We start from the raw sequence: 23,055 nt of genomic DNA on the forward strand, positions 1-23,055 counted from the left end.
AGTCCACTTATATGAAATGTCAAAGGAGGCAAATCGATCGAGACAGAAAGATTAGTGGGTGCCTAGGGATGGGGGAAGAGGGAAACAAGATTGATTGCTAATGGATATAGTGTTTTCTTTGGGGGTAATGAAAATATTATAAAATTGACAATCCACAACTCTGTTAATATACCTTTAAAAATACCATTGAATTGTACTCTTTCTTTCTTATTTTTCTGTAAGGTCAAATAGTGCTAAGCACAAAATAGTTGGTAACTGATAGTGATAGCCCCAATCTTTATATAACTAAGGCCTCTGGGCCAGCCTAAACTGCTGCAAACTCAGACAAGCATAGAGAGGTTCCAGGGCCAGCTGTATTTTATGAGGCTGAGGAGGCCCTTGGGGGAAGAAACCTCCCAAGGAAGGAGAGTCAAGGCCAGAGAATTTGTCCAAAGATAATGTGCTAGACCAGACCAGACTGTCTGCCAAAGACACTCAGCAGCTGGAGGAAGGCACAGGGCACAGGGCCACCTAGAGGCAGCTGGAGGAAATGAGTGTGGGGGCCTAAGCTGACGAAATAGCTGACACCCAGAGGGACACAGGAGACCTTCTCTTGGAGAACTGGGGATTGAGTCATAAAATTCTACAGATGGTAGTAAAGTTGGAGGAAAATGATGTGATCTATGAAATCGGAATATTTTAAACTAAAAAAAAAAATCTGAATAAAAATACCTGAAAAGAAAACTGATGTAATTCAAAGAGCACATTTCCTTAACATTCATCATGAGGAAATGCTGATAAAATGCTATAGGAATGTCCTCTGTTTACAAGCAACACATTTGAATAGGAGTAAACATACTGATTGCTTACTCTACAGTTACTCTAATATGAGTATTAAAAAGGAAGACTTTTGCTCACTGAAAGTGCACCAAAGAATTGTTGCAAATCTCTCCTCTAAAGAGACAGAGCACAAGGTTTGACTAACTGAAATAATTACGTTTTTCAAAACATAATTAAATCTATGTTGTCAATACTTCTTATGTTCCACAAAAATGTATGTGTTCTTTAAAATGACTTTCTTATACTTACTGTCTTCTATAATCCAGAATTAATAAGAAACAAAGTAAGCAGATTTGGGGGAAATTTTTATTGCTATTATTATTATTATAAACACATAAAATGAATTCTTCACAATGTGTGTGTACTTAGCTGGTCGTAGGCAAACATTTCTAGTACTTTAATAATGCTAGACTTTAATAAGCTTTTTAGTAGCACCTTGTAATAATATGATCTGCCCTTATCACTATGTTTTCCAATTTGTGGATATAACATCTACACATCAGTGAGTGCTTCCCCAGGCTTCAACTCAGGCCCTCTCTGATCCTGCTGTGGGCATCAAAAACTCATGGTTTATCACTAGCCCCAAAATGCATATCATTGGGTTCTGTTAGGAGTTTTCCAGTTTTTTGTTTTTGTTTTTTTTTTCGTATATCAAGAAAGGATAAAAAATGCAAATTGCACACGGCAGGAAATGGATGTCTTCTGGGGATCATTGCTTGCGTTAACTGTGCATAGCTTTGTCTCTGGTACTCGAAACATGTGCCCATTTCAATATTTACAAATGTATTATTAGGAAACATAGAATAATAAAACATGAAATGAGGCAAAAGGGTGAGAACTTGGTTTTTATTTTGCCTTTGGTAGAGTGATTTTGTCCCTACTTGGAATGAATTTGAAAAATAGAAGTTGTTAACAAGGCTGGAAACAATTTTTAAACCATATGCAACTTCTCAGAACTGTGCAAATGAAACCTACTTGGAGGATAGAAAGGAAAGCAGAAGAACAGTGGGTGACATTAAAAGACCCTATACAGCAATATTAAAAACAAAATAACAACAAAAAACAACAACAACGTTGGTCAATTTAGCATTAAGAAAAACAAAGGGTAAGCATTTCGTGATTTGTGTGTGCACATCTGTATGTGTGCGTAAATGGTAAGTCTGTTTTCAAAGCTTGTCTAACCCCTTCACACATGCTCATAGACTTAGCTACAAATGGTCCATATAGAAGTGATTCTTATTAAAGATGCCAGAAACTTCCTCAGAGCTACCACATTGTACTTCTGCTTCCCGCCATTCGCTAAACATTGATTTCCAAAATGATGTCTTTCAAAAAGTCTTTCCCCTTCCCTTTATAAGAAATAAACAATTCTCTTAATGCCTAAACACCTCACCCCAAGTTTACAAGAACATGGATCAGGAATTTGACCTATCGCCTTTGAAAAGTTACCCATCTTTAATATAGAGCTTAACAAAAGAAGTGCCAAAATAATAGTGGGTACCACTTCATATTGTCCTCGAGGCTATCAGGGAAAGGGAAAGGGAAAGGGAAAGGAGAATCTCTGTGAAGAGAGAATTGGGAGAAAAAGTAGAGTTCACTCTGTTTTTAAATATTCTAAGTGAATATGGTATAAAAACCACAAAGCATAGTTTTATCCTCAAAGGATGTAAAGGAAATAGAATCTTTAGAAAAGAAGGGCTGTGTTTGTGCTGGGCAGAGAGCTGAAAAGAACGCTTTGTAAGAAAGTCAAACTTTAGCCAAGAACTTAGCTTTTTTGGCCTGAGGCAAAAATATATATATAAAAATTAGAAGAAAACTTCTCTTTAGGACCAGGTTGAAGGGTTTATATTATGGATCCTAGCAGCTAACTTTACATAAACTATTTCTCTCTCTTTACTCTAAGCTCTGCAATGTGATTATGATGCTTTCACTCTAGATTTCCACTTTCCTTTCTGCTAAAAGCTTAGGACTGTTATCAGCATCATTGCCTGATTATCAGTATTACAAATAGCTGGTGGTAAATAATCAAAACTAAAGAAAATAGCATGTTTAGCAGCAACATACTAGATATTGTTTTGTTACCTATACCCAGAAGGTTTTAAATGCAGTAATAGATGGTTATATATGTGACTTGTAGAACTTGAACATTTATACTGAGCTTATCCCAAATTTTAGCCACATTGAAAGAACTGAGTAATGATATTCAAGATTTATAGTTAATAGCTGAATTTTATGCCCTGTAAACTTAAAGGTGAATTGAAAATTTGCCCTCTTCCTAAAATATGAACTTCTTGAAACAAGACCTGATTCTCCCTATGGTATTATCATTCATATTGTGAACAACTGAACTAATCTAAGTGCTGACTCCTCTGTCACTAGAGGGGGTTAAAGCATTTCCATCTTCCGTTGCCATGGCAAAGGAAAGGTTCTAGAAAGTTGTCCTTTCTCCCACTTGGTCTGTGTGGGAGTATTAAAACCTCAATACAACAGTGCTAAACTTTTTTTTTTTCCCCATATTTTGTTTTTCTATAAACAAACTTTATCTGTGGCCTTGTAGTGGACAGTCAGTTCCAGGAAACACACAGCTAACAATGTCATTCCCCTTGTATTGCACATAATATAAAAACAGAGTTTAAGTAAATATTTGAATTAGGACAATTTGAAAAATTTAACTTTGGAGTAGCCTTTCCCTGGCATGTATTGATCACTTCATTCCAGAGCGGCCGTTTCAATGGATTCAATATGCCATACCCTCACCATTTAAACGAAGCTAATTCAAGGTAACATATAATATACCAGCAAAATATAATCTTAAAAACTCGGCATTTACAGAATAGAACTCAAATTAGGTGGTTCAGTTCCTGTTGCACGTCAAAGAAAAACCTGGTCTGTAAATAGCAGTAGAGCAGCACCTAGTGCTAAATGCAGATATAGCAGAGAGATCACCGGTCACAACCAGCTTATTAAATTTTAGGTTAATGTTACAATTAAATGACTTTTTTCCTTGGTATATTAACCATGGAATTATTCTGTGAAATGACAAGCATGGACTGGCTGATCTCTAAGGTCTTTTTCGGCTCTGTTTGTCTGTAATTCTCCAGTTGGGTTATTACTATGTACTTTTCATTCTCATTGTCCCACGTTCTTTTTAGTGAACTTGTCCATTAGGTAAAGGAAACTTGCTTAGGCCTAGCTTTTACCTTTTATGTCAATTAGCTTTGTGTTGATTGTGAGGAAGAAATAGAAAGGCTTAGGTACCAAGACAATGTGATGGGAAGTCCCAAGAAAGTAACTTTTCTCCTATTGTACCTCTTTGAAAAAAAAAAAAAGTAAATAAAAACTAGGGCATGATATATACATTGTTGAAAAGGGAAAGGAAAGTGTGGACCTTTGTATATAAAATTATATCATCCACCTGCTAACAGTAGATGATATTTATACTATGCTACCCAACTCCTTATGTCATAAGGATGCACTTAGTTTTATCATTTGTTCTGTCTCAGGAAAGAACACAATATCTGTATGGAAATACAGTAGGAGCATAGTCTGCATAGCCAAGTTCTCCCAAGTAAAAATTTTAGTATCTTTATTATTTCATTTTCCTATAGATTAAACGAAAATTCTTATATATGGAAAGTGGTGAGATAAAGAAGTAGATGAAACCTTTGTATATGCAGAGATAAATAAAAAAAACTGTTAATTATCATCATGAACATGATGAACAGATCATTATGAACATGAACCGCTTTAAAGGTCAGCATCACCAGTAGATTAAAAAGGTACACATCAGAGTTTTCTCCCAAAGTGGAAATTCTTGTTGGACTCATGTGTTTAGTCTGTGACCTGGTATCTTCCTCTACTTAACACAGGTTCATATGGTAGTATGTCATATGCCAGTATAGCAAGACTAAAATAATCCCAGAATGGGTGATTTCAGTGCACCTCTCCCATATATCTAACATACAATACACATGCATTTATAATACAATCTCACAGCTGATTATCCTAACCTAGAAAATGTTCCTTGTGCTTCTGTGTGGATTTCATAGAGAGGAGATGGAGAGATTTAAGGTACCAAGATATTAAATGTTTCTAAGTGAAGGCCTGAGGAGCTACTTTTACAGCAAAATGGTCTGAATAAACTAGAGGTTTATTGATATGCGATAAGTAGTGATCTCATAAATTTATTTATTCATTCATCCAGTCATTCATCAATACTTCTATGCATCTACTATAGGCCAGGCATTGTTCTTGGTTCTGGGATGTAGCCATGAACAAAACAAAGTCCTTGCCTTCATGGAGCTTTTGTTCTAGCTGGGAAGATATACGGTAAACAAATAAGCCAAGAGCTATGAAGAATAAAGTCAGGTGGTAATAAGTAAGCTCAATAAAGGGATGGAGAAAGGGATTGATAAGGGAAGGTCTGTGATGAAGGGCCTTTTGAGCAGAGACGTAGATGAAGTAAGAGAGTGAATCAATTGTTTGTACCATTTTTAGCTCACCTTGCTTTCTTATATTTTAAAATATAAAGAAAATTGAGTATTCTGATATTTTAACTGTTGCTTAGAAAACATAGAGTAGGACTTTGTTTCCTGACCAATCAGAAACTGGTTTAGAGAGGTTCACCCTACCTAGCCACTCCTGGCTGGGGGATGGGGATGTATTTGCCTGTGAGTTCTCCACCACATCCAGATCCTCACTGAATTCTCATCTCTCCATTCACCTACACCAGGAGATCCATGCCTACAAATGTTACCCGTTACCTCCCAGCTTTTCATCCCTTTTCAAGAAGCTGGGAAAGAAGAGCGAGTCATTTTTATGTTCCTTCAATTCTTGCCCTCCTTGGCCTCTGGTGTGTTTATTGACAAATTTTAATTATTTTATGACACAGTCACTAGAGCTGGGCTGAGATCACCAATTTGTAATTCAGAGGCTGTTAATTACCCAGTGGCTGCCAGCTTCTAGTTACTGCCTGTTTGTGTGCCAGAAGGGTCAAAATGAGGCCTTCTCAGAGGCACTCTGGGTGAAATCTCTGCAGCAGACCCCAGTTGGCCAAATCACAGGGCCCGGTGCTCATTATGAGCCCATTGCTTATACCAGATAGAGAGGGATCTAGCTGGAGGTTCCCAGGCCTCAGGGAGACAGAAAAAACCTGCTGATAAAGGCTTCTTAGGAACGGGCTTTTTGGCCACATAGGCACTTTTGCTCTTTGGGGATTTAAGTCATGGAATTGTAGATACGGAAGGAGCCTTAGAAATCATCTAGTCTAAGTCCACATGCTGCTGAGAAGAACAACAGGATTATGAGAGGTTTTGATTTACTCAAGGTCACACAGGCCTGGTCTCTTTGTACTGCACCCGGCTGCTCCTCATCTTATCCATTTTGTTTTAGTCCACGCCCCTGCGAAGCAGCCATTCAGCATATGACAACCACCTACCCAGTCCATCTGCACGTTAAAGGCAAGGGACCACATATGAAGCACTGAAAAATGGAAAACTAGCCACCTCGGTGCTCTTGATAGGACTTCTAGGATTTTTACACCAATACACAGAAATTAACTTTGGTTTTAGTTCTCCCCTTGTTCGAGTTAAAAAAAAAAAAAATAGAAGAAATCTCTGTTTAGTTTTCATTTTGTTTTGTTTTGTTTGTAACTGCAGGTAGAATAAGCAGGTCTAACCATGCCTTATTTGTGTGTATATGACACCATCTCCATCCCTACCATGTCCTTGGTTTGACCACAGCGTTATATGCGTTGCTAGACTTCATAGTTTAATTTTCAGATGTACATATGTTTAAAAAGACATAGTACACCTGTATAGTGATCTAGTAGAGAAAAACAAAAATCACAGTCTTCAGAGTCAAGCATTCCTAGATTCAGAACCAGGGTTCAACACTAGTTGTGTTATCTTTTGTTATTTAACATCTTAAAACCTGTTTTGTCATCTGTAAAATAGGAATGATAATGACAACTGTAGAGGGCTTTCTTGAACACATCTCACCTTTGCCTTTTACATAATTGGATCAAAAGGTGTGATTATTGAACAATGGCAGCCTCCATTGTTGTCAATAATTCTCAAGGATTATTGAGTGGCATGGCTGTATGTCTGAGTATAAGTTAGGCCTTTCATTTTATCCAGTTAATAATGTTTAATCTTTCTTTTTCTTTTTGTACCCTCACCTTTTAATTCAAAGTTTTCAAACCTATAAAAAGTGGAAAGAAAGCAACTTTTGGTTCTTTTCTTTTTCAAAGTGCCCAGAGAAGGAACTAAATGAATATACATTTTCTGTTGAAGAAAACTTAAATGTTTGTCACTAAAACAAGTACAATCTGAGAACATTTTGGGATACTGAGAGCTGCTTCTTTCTCATTCTGCCTCCCCCCCTCCCCCCCACTTTCCCTCAATTTATTTCCCTTTTGTCCTCCCTACAAACATCTTTGGTAAAATGTACATGAACAGCCCATAGCTTCCACTGCTCCTCTGTCCCGGAATCAACTCAGTCCAGATTCGGGCTTTGGATTTGTGAGTGACGCAAGAAGCTGTTTTTGGCTTCAGAAATGTTTTCCTCTGTGTTCTGACTCCTCTCTTGTCCTTCTTTCCTCTCCATCTTTTCTCCACTTCTCTTCCCCAGAAACCCCCACTGTTTCTCTCTTCCTGTTTTCTTAGTTTCTTCCCCTCTCCTTGGTGGCCAAAGCACCAATCAATCAAAGCCACTGTCACAATCTCAGTTTTATCTGTGGCTCTTCTATCTACATGATAAAACAAGATAGAGTGAGCGGTTCTTCCAAAAGACAGACAATCTCCACAGTAGCCTGTGGGAGGCTGCCTAGTGCAGTCAAGTCTGCCAATAAGAGCATTTCCTTGCAGCTGCAGACTTGGGAGAGCAAACCGACAGCTAGCTACACAAGTTTGCCGGTGACACACTTAAGTTGTTTTGCTTTGCAAAAACATGGGAAAATTCTGATAAATTCCAGATGATTTCAAAACACTTTTGAGGGTCAGATATACAAAAAGCAGATAAAATCTGAATTAGGTAAGTCCAAGTTGATGCACAAATCTCTACTTGGGCCCAAACATCTTGCAGATTGGAAGGCTTTAAATCTGACAATTCCCAGTTAGGGATGATAAAAATTGAACTTTGCTCTCCTTAAACCCCAAGCAATTATGAGAAGAGAGGGTTCACTCAAAGTTGAAGTCGAACAGCTAATAAAATGCTGAGGGAAGTGTGCATTAATGAATAGCATTGGAAAGGTTTTTCATCCACTTAAGAAACTGGAATATTTGAAAAAGCAAAAAAAAAAAAAAAAACCCAGAAAAAACAAACAAAAACTTTGCATCTGCATAAGTGGTATATCTGCACAGTATAATCTAACACACCTGTTCCATTGTTCCTATTCTAGGAAGACAATTTCTGTCTGGTGCTGAAGGAGGGCAGAGCAGCTTTTGCCTTACATTCCTTACACCATGACCTACATTCATCAATATTCTCAAGGATTGTTGAACCAGCATGGCTGTATGTCTGAGTAAAACTTAGATTGTTCATTTTATGAAGGTTATAAAACTAAATCTTTTTTTCTCTTTTGTTCTTCCACCTTTTAATTTGAAATTTTCAAACCTACAGAAAAGTGGAAAGAAAGCATAAAGGACACTAACTCACCTAGTTTCACCAATAGGACATTTTCTTATAGAACTATAATGTCATTCATGCTCCCAAGATACCTAACATTGATACACTAGTATTATCTAACATAAACACCATAGTTAAATTTCCCCAATCATCCCAGTGACCTTTTTATTATCTTACATGTCATGGACAGTTTTGAGGAGTCTAGTTTAGTGCTTTGTAAAATATTCCTATAATCTGAATTTGTCTGATTGTTTCTTTGTGATTGGATTCAGGCTAAACATTTTTGCCAAAACACCACAAGGGTGATAGTGTGTACTTCCATTGCATCATATTAAGAGGCAATGATGTTAGTTTGTCCTGGTATTGGTGATATAAATCTCATCACTTGGTTCAGGTGGTAATATTGCCATATTTTCCATTGTAAAGACATCTTTTTCAATTGTGCTTGCATCAGTTACTGCATTGGGATTAGCAGAGTGTTAATTTTCTAATTTTTTTCGTTCCTTTTGTGCATGTCAGATGGAATTGTCAGTGTCAAATCCAGGTCTTTCTGATGCCAAAGCTCATGCTCTTTCTGCTACAGATATAACCTCTCTGATGTGTAAACAAATGAAGCTGCTGAGGAAATAAAGCATCTTAACTTTATCTCATTTAGAGCTTTATTTTCTTTTCTATTGGAAAAAAAATGGGTCCCTTCTGTAGCTTTAAAACTTACTTAAAAAAAAACAAACCAAGAGTATAGCACACAGATAGCTGTTATTTCTAGAGCTCACATGTAAAGGAATGTATCTAAAGAGGTAGAGAAAATCCAAATCAGCTTCTCTCTCTCAGCATTACTGACATTATCCCATTTCTTTGGGGGTCCAGGTTACATTTTTTTGCAGGGGATGGATAGGTGAGTGCTGGAATTAAAACATCAGTTTTAGGGGGGTTTGTTTTTATTTTTAGTTTTTCCTTTTTTTTTTTTTTTTTTTTTAGTTTTTTAGTGGCAAAGATGAATTGAATTGAAGAGTTTAGTGGGACTTCTACCGTTCTTCCCTGAGCCATGATCATGAGATCCCCCTGAGTGAGGGGGAAGATAGGGTCTGCAAAGTAGCCTGTGAAGACCTTAACTCCACACCTCCACTGAGATGACAGATCCACCTTCCAATAAATTAGCGACAGATGGAAGGGAAGGGACTTGGAAGGGGATGGGGGAGGAGATGGGAGTGGGAGGGAGGAGCCTGTGAACCTTGCTAGCTGCCAGACACTGGGAGCATAGAGACGTGAGAATTACATTTTGTCTTCTTTCCCAGTAGCTGCCCTCCCTGAAACTCTCCTTGCTTTAAGGAAATTCATGTGAAAAGATTCCTGCAGGAAGGTGCAGCTGGGAAAACAGAGAGAGAAAGCCCTAGTTCTACCTGTCCCTTCTTTGTTATATTAAGTGGCAACAGCTCTTCTAATAACTAATGAATTCAGGTTTACAAGTCACACTGGCAGTGTCAGGGTTAGCCTGTCAGTGTTACAAACACTAAACAGTCCCCCCAAATTAAAACAAAAAAATATTCTCTTTATTTGCCATCTTTGTACTGTTTAACATGAGTATTTCAACAGTCTCTATTTTCCAAACATGCAAACAGAAAGTGATCTGACCCACAGTATATTGACATACCATGTAGCTATAACCTTGAGATAAAAGTAAAGAAAAAAGTCAAAACAGCTCAAACCAAATACTAACACAAATGAGTCTTTCTTCAGTCCAGATCCCTTACCTCTGTAACAAAGAAACACACTAGCAATAGCATGTCCTTGTAATGGTGGACACACAAAGATAGATCCACCTTTGGCAGACCCCAAATGCATGGCTGGAAAGTCTGATGCATTAATTAACGAACTTAACAAATGTATACTACTCTGGGCCAGACACAATTCCAGGTGTTGGGAATGTCTTATACCTCTAGGGGATGTATAAGACTTGGAAGGCCTCTGCCCTTGTAGAACTTAGCTAGTGACATTAGAAAAAAAAAATAGAGTATACTCCCAAAGGGTTGAGAGAAGGTGGGAAATAACAGCTATAGCAGAAAGTCTGAGCTGCTTTCCAGGATTCCGTGTATCCAGGAATTAAACTGCTTCAAAATCTGGGTCACACTGTGGAATGGCTGTTAAAGACAGAAAGATGGAGAGAGAAAAAAGCAGAGAGTCAGAGAGAAGCTTCACTCCTCACTACAGATGGGAGGGTCTTTTGGGAGCTTTTACCAGGTTGATCAGGAAGAGTCAAACCGAATGTTTATAAGATGATGGATAAAAGCAACAATAATGACTGTGCTTCTGCTGCGTGCTGAAACAATGCCAAAGATGAAATGTCCCAACATGTGAACAGGTAACTAACTGAGCTTCTTTGCTACGTAGAGCTGAACGCTGAGCATTTTAAATGTATTGTCTCATTTAATCTTCTCAATCGTGGCCTGGCGAGAAACTCTAATTTTATTCCCATTTTTCATATGAAGAAACAAATCTAAAAAGGTAAGTAACTTGACCTTGTCTAAGGACATACCTGGTAGGTAGTGGAACGAGAATAGTATTCTAGCTCTGTCTGATGCCAAATCCGTGTTCTAAACCACTGCATTTCCATCCTTAAAACTATTTTTCATCATTTTACAGAAGAAAAAAATATTAATATTGAACAAGAAAATTATTCAGATAGCTTCAAAAAATAGTCTGTGTTTTCAAGATAATATCTTGGAAGAGACAGCCAACCATGTCCTATCAGTCAAAAGCAAATATGCACCACTTTCTCAAATGCATGAGCGTATAAGAGATGGATTTTTCAATTGCTTAAATGTACATAAGCCCGACCTCTAAAATTTGAATTATGATTCAAGAATAAATGGAAATCAGTATTTTATTCAACTAATAAATTACTCCTCCAAGTTTATTTTACAACTGCATACATTTCTATCTTTGCAGTTTACTTGATAATCGAATTACTAATTAACTAAGGTGAAGCCGATTTAGTGGAAAAAATGCAGAACTCCATAACGAAGCTTATGCCTATTTGGGGATAAGTCTATATCAAAATCTTCATTAAGATTTCAAAAATAATCGTAGTAGAATTAAACTTTGAAGAGGGGAGAGTTCGTGTTTTTTGCTTTAAATCATTTAAATTAAATGCAATGAGAAGCGATCAGAGTGCTTATTTTTCTTTGTTTTGTGGGAAATTGTGCTGGGAATGTGGATCTATTGTGAACAAAGGATGTTGGCTTTATGCTGGAACCACCAAGCAGGTTGAGTTGAGAAACAATTAGCTCAGTCAGCAAGCCTTTGAATCTGATTAAGCCAGGAAGTGGTCACTCCCCACAGCAGGGCAGAATGAAGGGAATGAAGGCAGTAACCCAAAAAGAGGAATGATTTCTCTCTCTCTCTCTCTGAAGTAAACTAGTATGAGAATTTATTTTGTCCACTCTATGTCAAGGATTATTTCGTTACACTTTATTATCTCAGGTCAAACAAACTAGAATCTTGTTTCCAAGTGGATCAACAGTCCACATGTGTCATGGCTACTGTCTCTAAGAAACTTATGTTTGTTGAGGCCTGACATACCCCTATGTTTTGGTAACAGAACATCTTTGAGACCAAGAACCCAGGTCACAGAGGAAAATGCAGGACCTCTACCAGGCTGCTGGCTGGATTCTTTTTACTCTGGGGTCTCTCAGTGTTTTTTCTGGAGTTATTGCTTTCTTCCCAGTCTTTTCTTACAAGCTTTGGTTCACGGGATGGAGTGTCTGGATTGCTTGTCCCATCTGGAATGGAGCTTTGGTAGGAACAGATTTTATTATACATGTTGAGAGAATGTAAGAAGGAGGGAAGGAAAGATGAAACGGAATGACATATCCTTTTAAAGTTTTCTAATAATACGAAAAAGTTGAAATTTTACAGAAAATTAACATTTACCTTGGAATATTGATTTCTTTTTGTTGTATTTTAAATATGGGATCTTTTTAAAGATCATTTTATCATGTGTACTGTATATTATATATGTATATGCTATAATGAAACGCTATTTAAGAAATTCTTTAAAAGTTATTTTAATCTTCTCACCTTGATATTCTGAGAAATTGGAATCTCTTTTGACATTTGAATTTAGAATAACATATCGAACACAAAAAATAATTTAAAAATGGAGAATAAAGTAAAATAACTTTCAGGCTAACACTTCCATTAGAAATGCTGATATGTGTCTTACACAACTCAAATGTGCAAGCCCCAAATCTTAGTTTTCCCTCCTTTTCCTTTGCACACAACTGTTTAACCTGAAAATAATTTAAGAAGCTGGGCGATGGACTTCGCCCACTTCCTAGTTCCCTAGGAAAGTGTGCATGTACCAAGTACAAGTCAGCTTCAAGTAGGTGCTCCATGTCTGCTCACTGGATGATTGCACAGATGAAGTATCGAACTGGTACCTCTGCTCCGTGGATCAAAGAAGTGAACACATCTAGCCCTGTGAATAGGTGGCTTCAAGGTAGTCTGACTTAAGAGAAGTTACAGAGGCCCACGGGCACAATAAATCTTTCATTGTTTCTCAGGTTAACTGACATTCACCACTAAAGACTAGAGAATTCAATTTTAAAGCCTTTTGATGTTATGGAATTTTTTCTTGGGAGAGACAAGATTATAAGCCTTTAAAAAAATCAGACTGGGATATTACCTAAAAGTGAGAACTTAGGAAATATAATTTTAATCTATTTATTAAATAAATATGTACTGTACCCTACTACATATTCGAGTTACAATGGAGAATAAAACAAAGTCAAAGGAACTTGGTCCAGTGGGGTTTAATGATGGAGTGCAGATGGGGGTAAGCTGGATGCTGGGTGGGCGGAACTGAACGAGGAGACCACTTGATGGTATTTTTCTTTTTTCTTTTTTTTTAAAAATATATTCTTTTACATCTACCGCCCTAATCTTGGCACTTTGCTCTTCTCCCCAACACCTACTCAAAACCATATGTTCATTGAAAAAAATATTTATAAGATGTGTACCAGAATGCAAAGATGGCAGTTACATTTAGTCAAGCAGCTTCCAAACTTTTTGTTGGTGACCCACAATAAGAAAAAAGTTTACACCTGGAACATACATAATTACATTCTTCTCTAGGTAAATAGATAGATATTGATATATACAAATAATTAGATCTATATAACAAAATTTTCACAAAACCACCCCTAACCTTCTATGTAAAATGAATTCTGATATTTTCTATTCTATTTAATTTTTTTTAAATTCTGACTTCACGACTTATCCAAAGTTTAACAAAACCATGATTATAGCCCAACCCTATGTCACTTTCTTAGAATTCAATTCCCTATCCAAATTTATCATAATGCAGTCAAGAGATAGTGGTCATTTGATTAGGTTCACAAAGTATTGAATTTATACTTCTTATAGAACAAATATCTCTTTTCTAATTAGACCTTAAGATGTAATATAATAGGTCTCCAGCATGTAGCTAGTTGGTGTTTATTTTATTTTGAGAGGACAGCGTAAGGAAGTAGAGTCGGAAAGGTAGGACTTGGGGAGGTGGGGCGTACATTCAAGTCCTGACTTTGACTTTCTTGGCACATGGTCAAGAGCAGAACCCTCACTCAGCCAATTCCCCATTGCCTTTGCCTATAAAATGGGGAATTTTACAAATAAAGAGAGCCTATGTGAAACACTCCAACCCTAAGATGCTCAGAGAGAATGAACACAATTTGAACAAAGTCTGTATAATAAAGAGCTTTGCCAGTTTTAAAGCCCTGTACGAGTGCTAGTTAATAGCATGCCTTTCATTGGTGCCCTCTCTGTGTCCAAATTTTTTGTTCCTAATCCCTTGCCACCTGACTCTCTCCCCCATCCCATTACCTCCTGGACTTCACCTCCTACCACTCTTCTATAACTCAATTATTTCCCACCACATTCGTTCTTTGTTGTTTTCAAATATTCTAAGGTATGTTCCTGCCACAGGGCCTTTGCATTGCCTGTTGTCTGCCTGAAGCTTCTTTCTACACATGGCTCATTCCCTAACCTCCTTCAGTTTTTTGAACAAATGTCACTTTCTCACTGATGCCTTCCTTTATTATCCTATTTAAAATTGCAAACCTCCCCCACAAATTGGCATTCTCAGTCTCTCATACCCTGATCTATTTTTCCCCATAGCGTTTATCATCATCTAATATACTATGTAATTTACTAATTTTTTGTATGTTTGCCTCCCCCCAATATATATTGTACAAGGGCAGGGATTTTGTCTATTTGTTTACTGCTTGTATGTCCAGCACTTGGAATAGAGTGAGTCACAAACTAGGTGTATAATAAATATTGTTCAATAAACACTGTTGAATAAGTGAATAAATCCCATGATCTCCGTGCTGGTGGTACAGAATTCCTTATACAGTTGAACTCCAATTAGATTGTAAAGACTAAAGGTCAAGCTGGTATTCATACTAAAGGAGGAAAAAATCCTCATTAAAAAGAAAAATAAGAACACTCACTCGTTTAGTAATGTTTAAATTTAAAACGCGATCTTTTTCCTTGTGAGTTTCCTGGTGAACTAGAGCTCTGTCTGATCAGGGTCAACTTCAAAAGATCTCTGACTCATTTCACAACCATCCTTGCCAGTCATTTCTCAACTTGCCTGCAAAGTGTATCTTCCTCTAGTGGAAAGATAATTTGTACACTTCAATCATATTGACATTGCTTTTTGCAAATGACTCTATACCTCTTTGGAGACTTGTAAGAGATAGATTTTTACAAGTGGTACAGTGCTTTGTATTTGTTCAATTCCTTTCATTCAAGGCTTTCTAAATTCTTCACAAATATTGGTCCTCAGACTCTCTTAGTTCTGTTCTGCTAGTCATATGATAAGCTGTTTTCCTAGAATTTCTGAACTAGTTATTTAAAGGCATCAGCTGCTAGAAAGTATGCAGCAAAGATATCATAGTGCCTTAAGGACTTAGCTCTACTTTAATCCTGGAAAACCTGGCTGTAGATCAAGCTCTGATGAAGAAACCAAAGTACAGTGAGTTTCACAAGATCTGAAGCCTGGAGGGTCTAGTGACTTGGCCAATGGTGAGCAAAAGTGCTGCACCCAGAACCCTGCCCGGAGACGGGAAGCTGGGAGAAAGGCAGGGCTAGACCTACCCTTGCAGCCCAGGTTCCTCCTCTTTAAAGAAGAGACTTGATTTCAGCATCGCTCAAGTCCCTTACAGCATCAACAGTCCTGTAATTTCCAACTCTTGATGGTCAATTTTCTACTTAGATATCCAAAGCTTCTTTAAGCTCAGCTTGCCGCCCCACCCCCCGCCAAAAAAAAAAAAAATTAATCATCTTACCACCAAAAGCAACAATTTCTTCTCCTGACTTCCTTGTCTTTGAACCCAGTTTCAAACCTCGGAGTGATGTTTGACTCAATCATTTCCTCTTAGTGCTTCTCAAACTGTAATTCACACAAGAATCACCTGGGGATCTTGTTAAAAAAGCAAACTCTGATTCAGTAAATCTGAGGTGAGAACTGAGATTCTGCATGTCTGACAAGTTCCCAAGGGTGTCAATCCTGCATGTCCTAGGACTGTGCTTGGGGCTGCACTGCCCTAAACCAGCCCACCCCCCACCCCACCGCTTCCAACTATTACCGAAGCTCAATAATTAAGTTCATTCTGCCTGAGCGCTCTGGCCAAAAATACATGAGCAGGGGTTTGCAGTAAAGAGTTTATTAGAGTTGGCCAATCTGGAGATAGGCAACCATGTGACCCGAAAGATCTAAATCCCTGATGGCATATAGGTTATTTTGTAACTGGTAGTTACAAAATAGTCATGGGAATGTAAAGGACAGCATAGGGAATGTAGTTGATAATATTGTACTAACTGTGTACTTCTTAATCCTTTCACCTTTTTCACCCTGCCCTCTAATCCCCTTCCCCGATGGCAGCCATCAGTTTGTTCTCTGTATCTATGAGTCTGTTTTTGTTTTGTTTTGTTTTTTCACTTATATCATTCTTTAGATTCCACATCATTTCCTCAGGTCTTGAGGACAACTCTGAAGTCAGCTCCGAGTCTAGAACAAATTTCAAGGAAAGGTAGCCAAGGGGGTCAGTTCTACCTTACAGGAGCTGAAAGATAACTTAGATTAAGATGTTATCTTTAGCCTTCCAGAGGCTTAAACCTGTGACCATTAGTCAGAACTAGGCTATTTGTCTTCTGCCATCTCAAGGGTCAACGATCATCATCATGGGGAGAGACTAAGTTCAGGACAGTAAAGTGTGCTGGGAAAGAGGAGGAAAAACACGCTTGTTTTAAAACTACAGTTTAAATCAAATCAAAATCAGAGGACCCTCGATTTCACAATCAGTTACATCTTTCTTACGAGGCATATCCCTATGCATTACTTACTCTTATTCTCATTGTGCAACCCACCCACCCCTTACCACTTCCCACCCCTGCCCAGGTTTTATACCTAGATAACTTTCATAGCCCAACTGTTGGAATCTCTCCATTAGTGGGTTATAAAATCAATCTATTGAGTAGCTAACAGTATTTATAAAACATGAATCGAATCAGAATAGAATAGAGAATATTAGAGTGTCTCACACATAGTAAAGGTATTATTATTTTGGTTAGATATAAAAATATTTATAACCATGAAGCAAAATATATTTCTCCATGTGGGTAGAGGTTAAAAAAAAAAAGTTTGAAGACCAAGGTCCTACAGAGACCTCGAGGCCTCACTCCATTCCAATCCAGCAAGCATACGACAACCAGCTCATCTTTCTAAACCTCTGCTGTGTCAATCTAGCTCCTTCTTCAAAAATCTTTAGTGTTGCTTCATTGTCAGAGTCCAGACACGTTAGCCTGAATTTTGAGGACCTCCACAACCTGGCCTCCTGTGGCTTTCAAGCCTGATTTCCTTTTCTTTTCTGCCAAATATGGACCCTAGGCTTCCTCTCACACCGTTTCCGAAGCATGACTGCCACTTCCTCGCCTTTGTGATGCAGGGCAGGACAAATTTCCCCCAGTGGGGGTGGGGGCGAGACCAAGCCCTCCACTGAGAGAAGAAGAGGGTCCTTTGGTGAAGAGTGTAGAAAGAATTCAACACACATGCCAAAGTTAGAGTCAAAAGGAAAGTTTATAGGAGAAGGGGTAACGCTCCATAAACAGAGTGTGGTCTCCTCTTAGAGGCAGAGAGTGAGAGCCTGAGAGACTCAGAGGGACAAAGACAATAAAGATGAGGATAGTGAGAGAGAAGGAGTGAAGACAGTGAGAGGGACCCCTAGTGTTGGGGAATTCAGTTTTTACATCATTCTTTAGTTCCTGCGAGTTACAGTTTTAAGACTTTGTTGACCCATTTCCTTTGATATGGACATACAGTGAGGAAGGGAAAGCGTATGTAGTGTGAAAGGCCTGCTAGCAGTTCCCAGCCTTTAATTCATAGGTTCCCTATGGTTTTAGCCATAGGGAATGAAAGATTTTATTTTGTGTAGGGCAGCCACTTAAAGAATCTGTTTTTCCTGTTTCCTCTTCTACAGGTGTGGGAAATGGTTTGTTAGCAATCTCAGCAGAAACCTTCCTTTGTTCTGCAGGTGTCCTCTTGACCTGGCTGCAGAGCTGATCAGCATATTGCAGTCTCTGACTGTAGTTTGATTTAACAGTTTAGTTCTCTTGCCTCCTCCCTACATTACTTGCACATGCTGCTCTGGCTGCTTGGACTGTCCTTCTGTCAGCCATCACCCATTGAAATCACATCTATCCTTCAAACCTACTTCAGTTTCTATTTCCTCCATCATTTGGTGGCTTCATCATTTGTTACCCCTGGTAGTGAGTGATAACTTATCACTGAGCTCTTCTCAAACAGAAAGCATTCACTCTTCTTGCCTAATTTTGTGGACGTTCTTAAACGTGCATTACTTTCACATCTGGACTGCAAATTCCATTGAGAGTTGGAACCATTATTTGTATAATTATTACTTGGTGAGCTTGCTCATCTTATTTAGCCTCTCTGGGCCTCATTTAAAAAATAGAAGATCTACATCTTAGGGTCATAATGAGTGAACACATGTAAAGTGTTTAGTATAGTGCCTGGCATAGAGTAAGTGCTCAATAAATGTTAACTGTTATCATCTGCACAATGCCTATGACATCGCTTGTTCATAGTAGACCCACAATAGATGTTTGTAAGTGAATAAGTTAGCCCATATTAAAATGATTCTTCTAAAAGTTTCTTTCTTTGGTGACTGATCTCTGCTTCCTTCAATTCATCTGTTTCTGGGAACCGCGTTCTTTACTTGAGAAATTTAAAGATTTAGTGGGAGGGCTCACAATTATCAAGCAATCAGAATGTTAGCAGCAACTGTTGCAAAACCCAAGTACTGTCCCTGGAATTGCCCATACAGCAAGTCAACAGCCTGTTGAGGATTGCTGAAAGAGGAGGACGCAGGGCAGGCCCTCCTTCCCTCCACACTCATACCCTTCCCAAGCGCAGCCCCCGTCTCTGTCCTTCCTCAAACCTGCCCATCCTGCGGCACCCAGCATCGCACCTCTCAGACACTCCGGCCCTCGCATTTCCTTTTCCCACTTGACCTCTCTCCCCTACCCTCAAATCTCTTCCTTTTTTATTCTTTTCCCTCCCTGTTTAAAAACAAAAATTTTTTTTGAAGAAATAAAAGGGGAAGGCTGACTCCTGGCAGAACACCCCTCCCTCTATCTCCCTTGCACACGGCGAGGGGCACTGGTAACGATGGGTGCGCTGGGCTCCTGAGACACCGCCCTGTAGGGCGGATTTAACGAGTTACTGGCATTTATACCGCAGCCTAGTCCATGAAAGATCTTTTTCAAAGTTTTGTGTAAATAAAGCAAAATTCAAGCTGGCAGTTACTACAGAAATAACAGGCAACTGCAATTCTGCAGCATTTTTCAACTTTTGAAAGGAAAGAAACAGTTCATGCCAAAGTAGTTACGGCAACCAGGAATCTAAGCGTCTGGTAATGTCAGCTCTCTAATTGGAGTTAAACCAGCAGAAGGGTGTCCTTTGCTTTTATTTCCTTCCCTTCAGTGTTTCTCTCATAGAGCGTTGACGCGTCATTTGAGCGCCTAGCCTCTGAAAGCATAGACTGGCCCCAGGCTTAGCCAGCAGTGCTACAGTTTCTGTTAATAATTCTCCTGTTTTGTTGTACTATTTATACTGGCTCAACCTCCATAGGGTCCCTTAGAAATTTTCCTCTTGCAGAATCTAGCCAACGTCTTTTGACTACAGATGGTTCTGTTTTTATCCATAGGAGTTTTATGGTATGGCAATGCCAAGTCTGGAATTTCAGGCTTAGCTACATGGGAAGTTTTGTGTGAGTTTGTGTGTGTGTGTGCTTCTCCGCCCCTCTCTCGAATTTTCTAAATCCAACATTCAAAATAAAATATGCCAGAAAAATGAAAAGCTAGGTCTCATAACAATAAATATGCCAGACCCAGAGCTACAAAAGCAAATTACCACAAAGCCACATTGATAAAAAGCTCCGATTTTTACCCCTTAAATTTGTTGATACTGTACATACAGTCATGTTTACTTCTCTGTCAAAAACCTAAATGATACTATTTCAGTCCTGTCATTCTATATCTTATTTCACGCACATCCCTTCCTTGTTTTCTCTCTCAATCTAGAAACATTTCTTAACTAGGAACAAATGAATTATGGGTTAGGAGTAAGTGATTTGCAGGCTCAATGACCACAAAGGTCTCCTTTATCAGAGCTGGTACTGCATCAAAGATGAGCCCAGAATTTCTTTTTCTTTTTTTTTTTTTTTCCATTATCTATTGCTCAGTTCTGGTGACACCATTCTCTCCTTTGTTTAACTATTTTTATTCTGTATTTCGGGCTTTTTTCCTTCAATGGAAACTATAAAGAACTCTCTTTGGAAAAGCCGGACACCACTGTACCCAGAACAATAAATGCACCATCATGCATTCATTCTAATGATAATCTTTGTCACTTGAGAAACAGGTATCACGTATTTGTATCCCACCAGCAGGCTTTCCCAGAAAAAGCAAATAGTAAAAGACAGTGCTACAGCTGAGAGAGTTTTTAGGGTTCCGTGACACATTTCCTTTCCAGTTTCTCCCATTTGCAATTTTAGCAATTTGTGAGAAAGATGAACAATAGACAATTAATCAAAATAAAACATATGGCAAGGGTTTTAAAGCCAAGCTTTTATTGCAGTGACACCTTACTGTAGCGAAGGTTATAATTGTGATGGCAAAGGCAACACAGAAAATCAAAAAATGAGCCGTATGAATCATGTCTTTATGACACTGATGGTTTCTTTTCCTCATTGTCATCACAAATGAGATCAGAGCCATAAATCCATTTAGCCATTTGCCGTTCCTTCTAGTTCATGATAAAGTTGTCAAACTGTGAGACAGATTGAACTCTTTCCAGAGGTACATTCTATCATGGATGTTATTTTTCCATTTTCTTTTCACAGGCCATCACAGCTGGTGTACTCCTACTGTTGGCTCACAAAGACTGGGCCCAGAGACACTTGGTAAATATGTAGATATTGTCAGCATAAGAAAAGTCCAAACCTGTAAAGAATTTTTATAAGATTTTATCTGAGCCAAAACTAACAACAATTGCTAGGAAGCAAGATCTCAAATGCTTCGGAGAGTGACAGTTTTGCAGTTTCTTATGCATTTGAAATTAAGGAGGGAACATAAGGAGATTACCAGGTAGGAGAAGGTAAGGCGGGAATTGGATTACAGGATAGTTAAGATTATTTACTCTCTTTAGGATGGTTACGTTTTAGAAGGAGGGGTCTGGAAAGAGATATTTCAAAGGTGTGTTTACCTAGATGCACAGAAACAATGGACAGGGCTTGCTGAAGGCAAAGATAAACCTTTTACTAAAGAAGTTCTATCCCTGGGCTGTGACTACTCACCATGACCTGCCCAGTAAGGAATTTATGATCAGATCGCCTTGTGAGGTTACTTTCCATCACTGGACTTGTCAGTTTTATTACAGAACCCCTTTTTTGACCACAACGTAGAGGAGGATGGTAGAGTGTGTTTGAAGATTAAATCTCTACTAGATGAGGATGGAACATAAAGAATGCGATTTCCAATTATAATTGAATTCTAATTGATGTCTTACTATGATGAATTTCAGTAATAAACCATGTTTTCAATGAAATTTTTTTTTATCTGATTCCTGCTCCAAACATTTTCTATAAGTTTCTGTGATTATTATAAGTCATTTGGGAAGAACAGAGCCAGTGTTAGTGTTCCTGGATTTCATCTTGAAGAAATGGATCAATAGATTCCTCTGCTTGTAATAATGCATTTTCAAGTCTCAACATCTCAGTTTGGGATCTCTTTTCAATCTCCCTGTTATCTCCCCCTTAAAAAATAATTATAAGTCTTGATATCTTGAATTTCAATGGTAAAGTGCCAAGTAATCCCATAATATAGACAGATCACCTTGATCTGATTATCGATCTTTCTCCCATGGGTATAGCAGTGTTTCTCACACTTTAATGTGGGGGCTTTATCTAGGGATCTGGTTAAAACGCAGATCTGATTTAGTAGATCTTGGTGAGGTAGAGATTCTACCTTTCTAACAATGTCTTAGGGGATGTCATTGGACCATGGACCACACCCTGATTAGCAAGGTCCTGGAATAAGGCTGGGATGCTGTTTACTCAACTGTTTTTCCCATCATATTTGTTGAATGGAATTGATTTCGTTGTTGCCCCAGTTGGCTAATGTTATTCTCCCATACTGTAAATTGGAGAAGAGAATCCAAGAAACTAAGGAAAAGGTTGCAGCCAGTTTATCCTTCATTTTCCAGTAGGAAAGATTAATACCAGGTATCTCTTTCTTTCTTCATATTTCTAAGAAGCCATTGAAAAATCTAGTTCCCAAAGTAACATCTTGTCTCTGCTTTATTTTCAGTGGGAAGCTAGTTTCACCTTTGTGATTCTGAGTCTTATGGGATGTCCACTTCATTTTACAATAGCCTTGGAATCAGCTCTTCTCGGCCCATATTGCTTCTACTCATTTTCAGGGATTGCAGGGACTGGTTACCTTGGTTATGCAGTTGCTTTTCCTTTTCCATATGCAAAATTCCCATCAGTTTGCGTGGACCCACCACACTATGAAGAGTACCACCTGACGCTTCAAGCTTTTGACCTGTGCCTGAGCTTTGCCATGCTCTGTGCATCCCTAACAGTGTTCCTCAAATTCTGTGCAAGACTTTTCTGGAATGGACATATAAATGTAAGTTCCAAGAAAGGGGGAGCCGGTTCTTATTTTATCCTGTATGCTGAAATGGAAAGTCTGATATATTAATATTTAATCTGTCTCTCTTATTCACCACTGTATCCTATTTAACCATGCAAGTCAGTGCCTAGCATACAATAGGTACTCAATAGTTGTTTTTGTATGAATGAATGTTAATATGTTGATGTAATAACTGAAGATATGGCTGTAGGTAACACCAGATAATTTTTATTCCAACTCACAATTTAAAAAATTACTAATAGAGACAAATACTAAGAGCTTTTTGTGGAAATCGAAAGTAGCATGCTTAATATTTTTAATATTAGTCAACTACAG

At 38.3% G+C, this 23,055-nt stretch overlaps 1 protein-coding gene across 1 annotated transcript; it reads left to right on the forward strand.

The window, feature by feature from the left end:
- The first annotated feature begins 12,081 nt into the window (after positions 1 to 12,081).
- TMEM212 (transmembrane protein 212) lies at positions 12,082 to 22,788 on the forward strand. The gene is made up of 3 exons (XM_006910875.1): positions 12,082 to 12,240; positions 20,928 to 20,987; positions 22,393 to 22,788. The coding sequence occupies exons 1-3, from the start codon at positions 12,082 to 12,084 to the stop codon at positions 22,786 to 22,788; spliced, it is 615 nt and encodes a 204-aa protein (XP_006910937.1).
- Positions 22,789 to 23,055: the final 267 nt, after the last annotated feature.

The sequence above is a fragment of the Pteropus alecto genome, unplaced genomic scaffold (genome assembly GCF_000325575.1).
Source record: "Pteropus alecto unplaced genomic scaffold, ASM32557v1 scaffold33, whole genome shotgun sequence".
In the NCBI taxonomy this organism is placed as follows: Eukaryota; Metazoa; Chordata; class Mammalia; order Chiroptera; family Pteropodidae; genus Pteropus; species Pteropus alecto.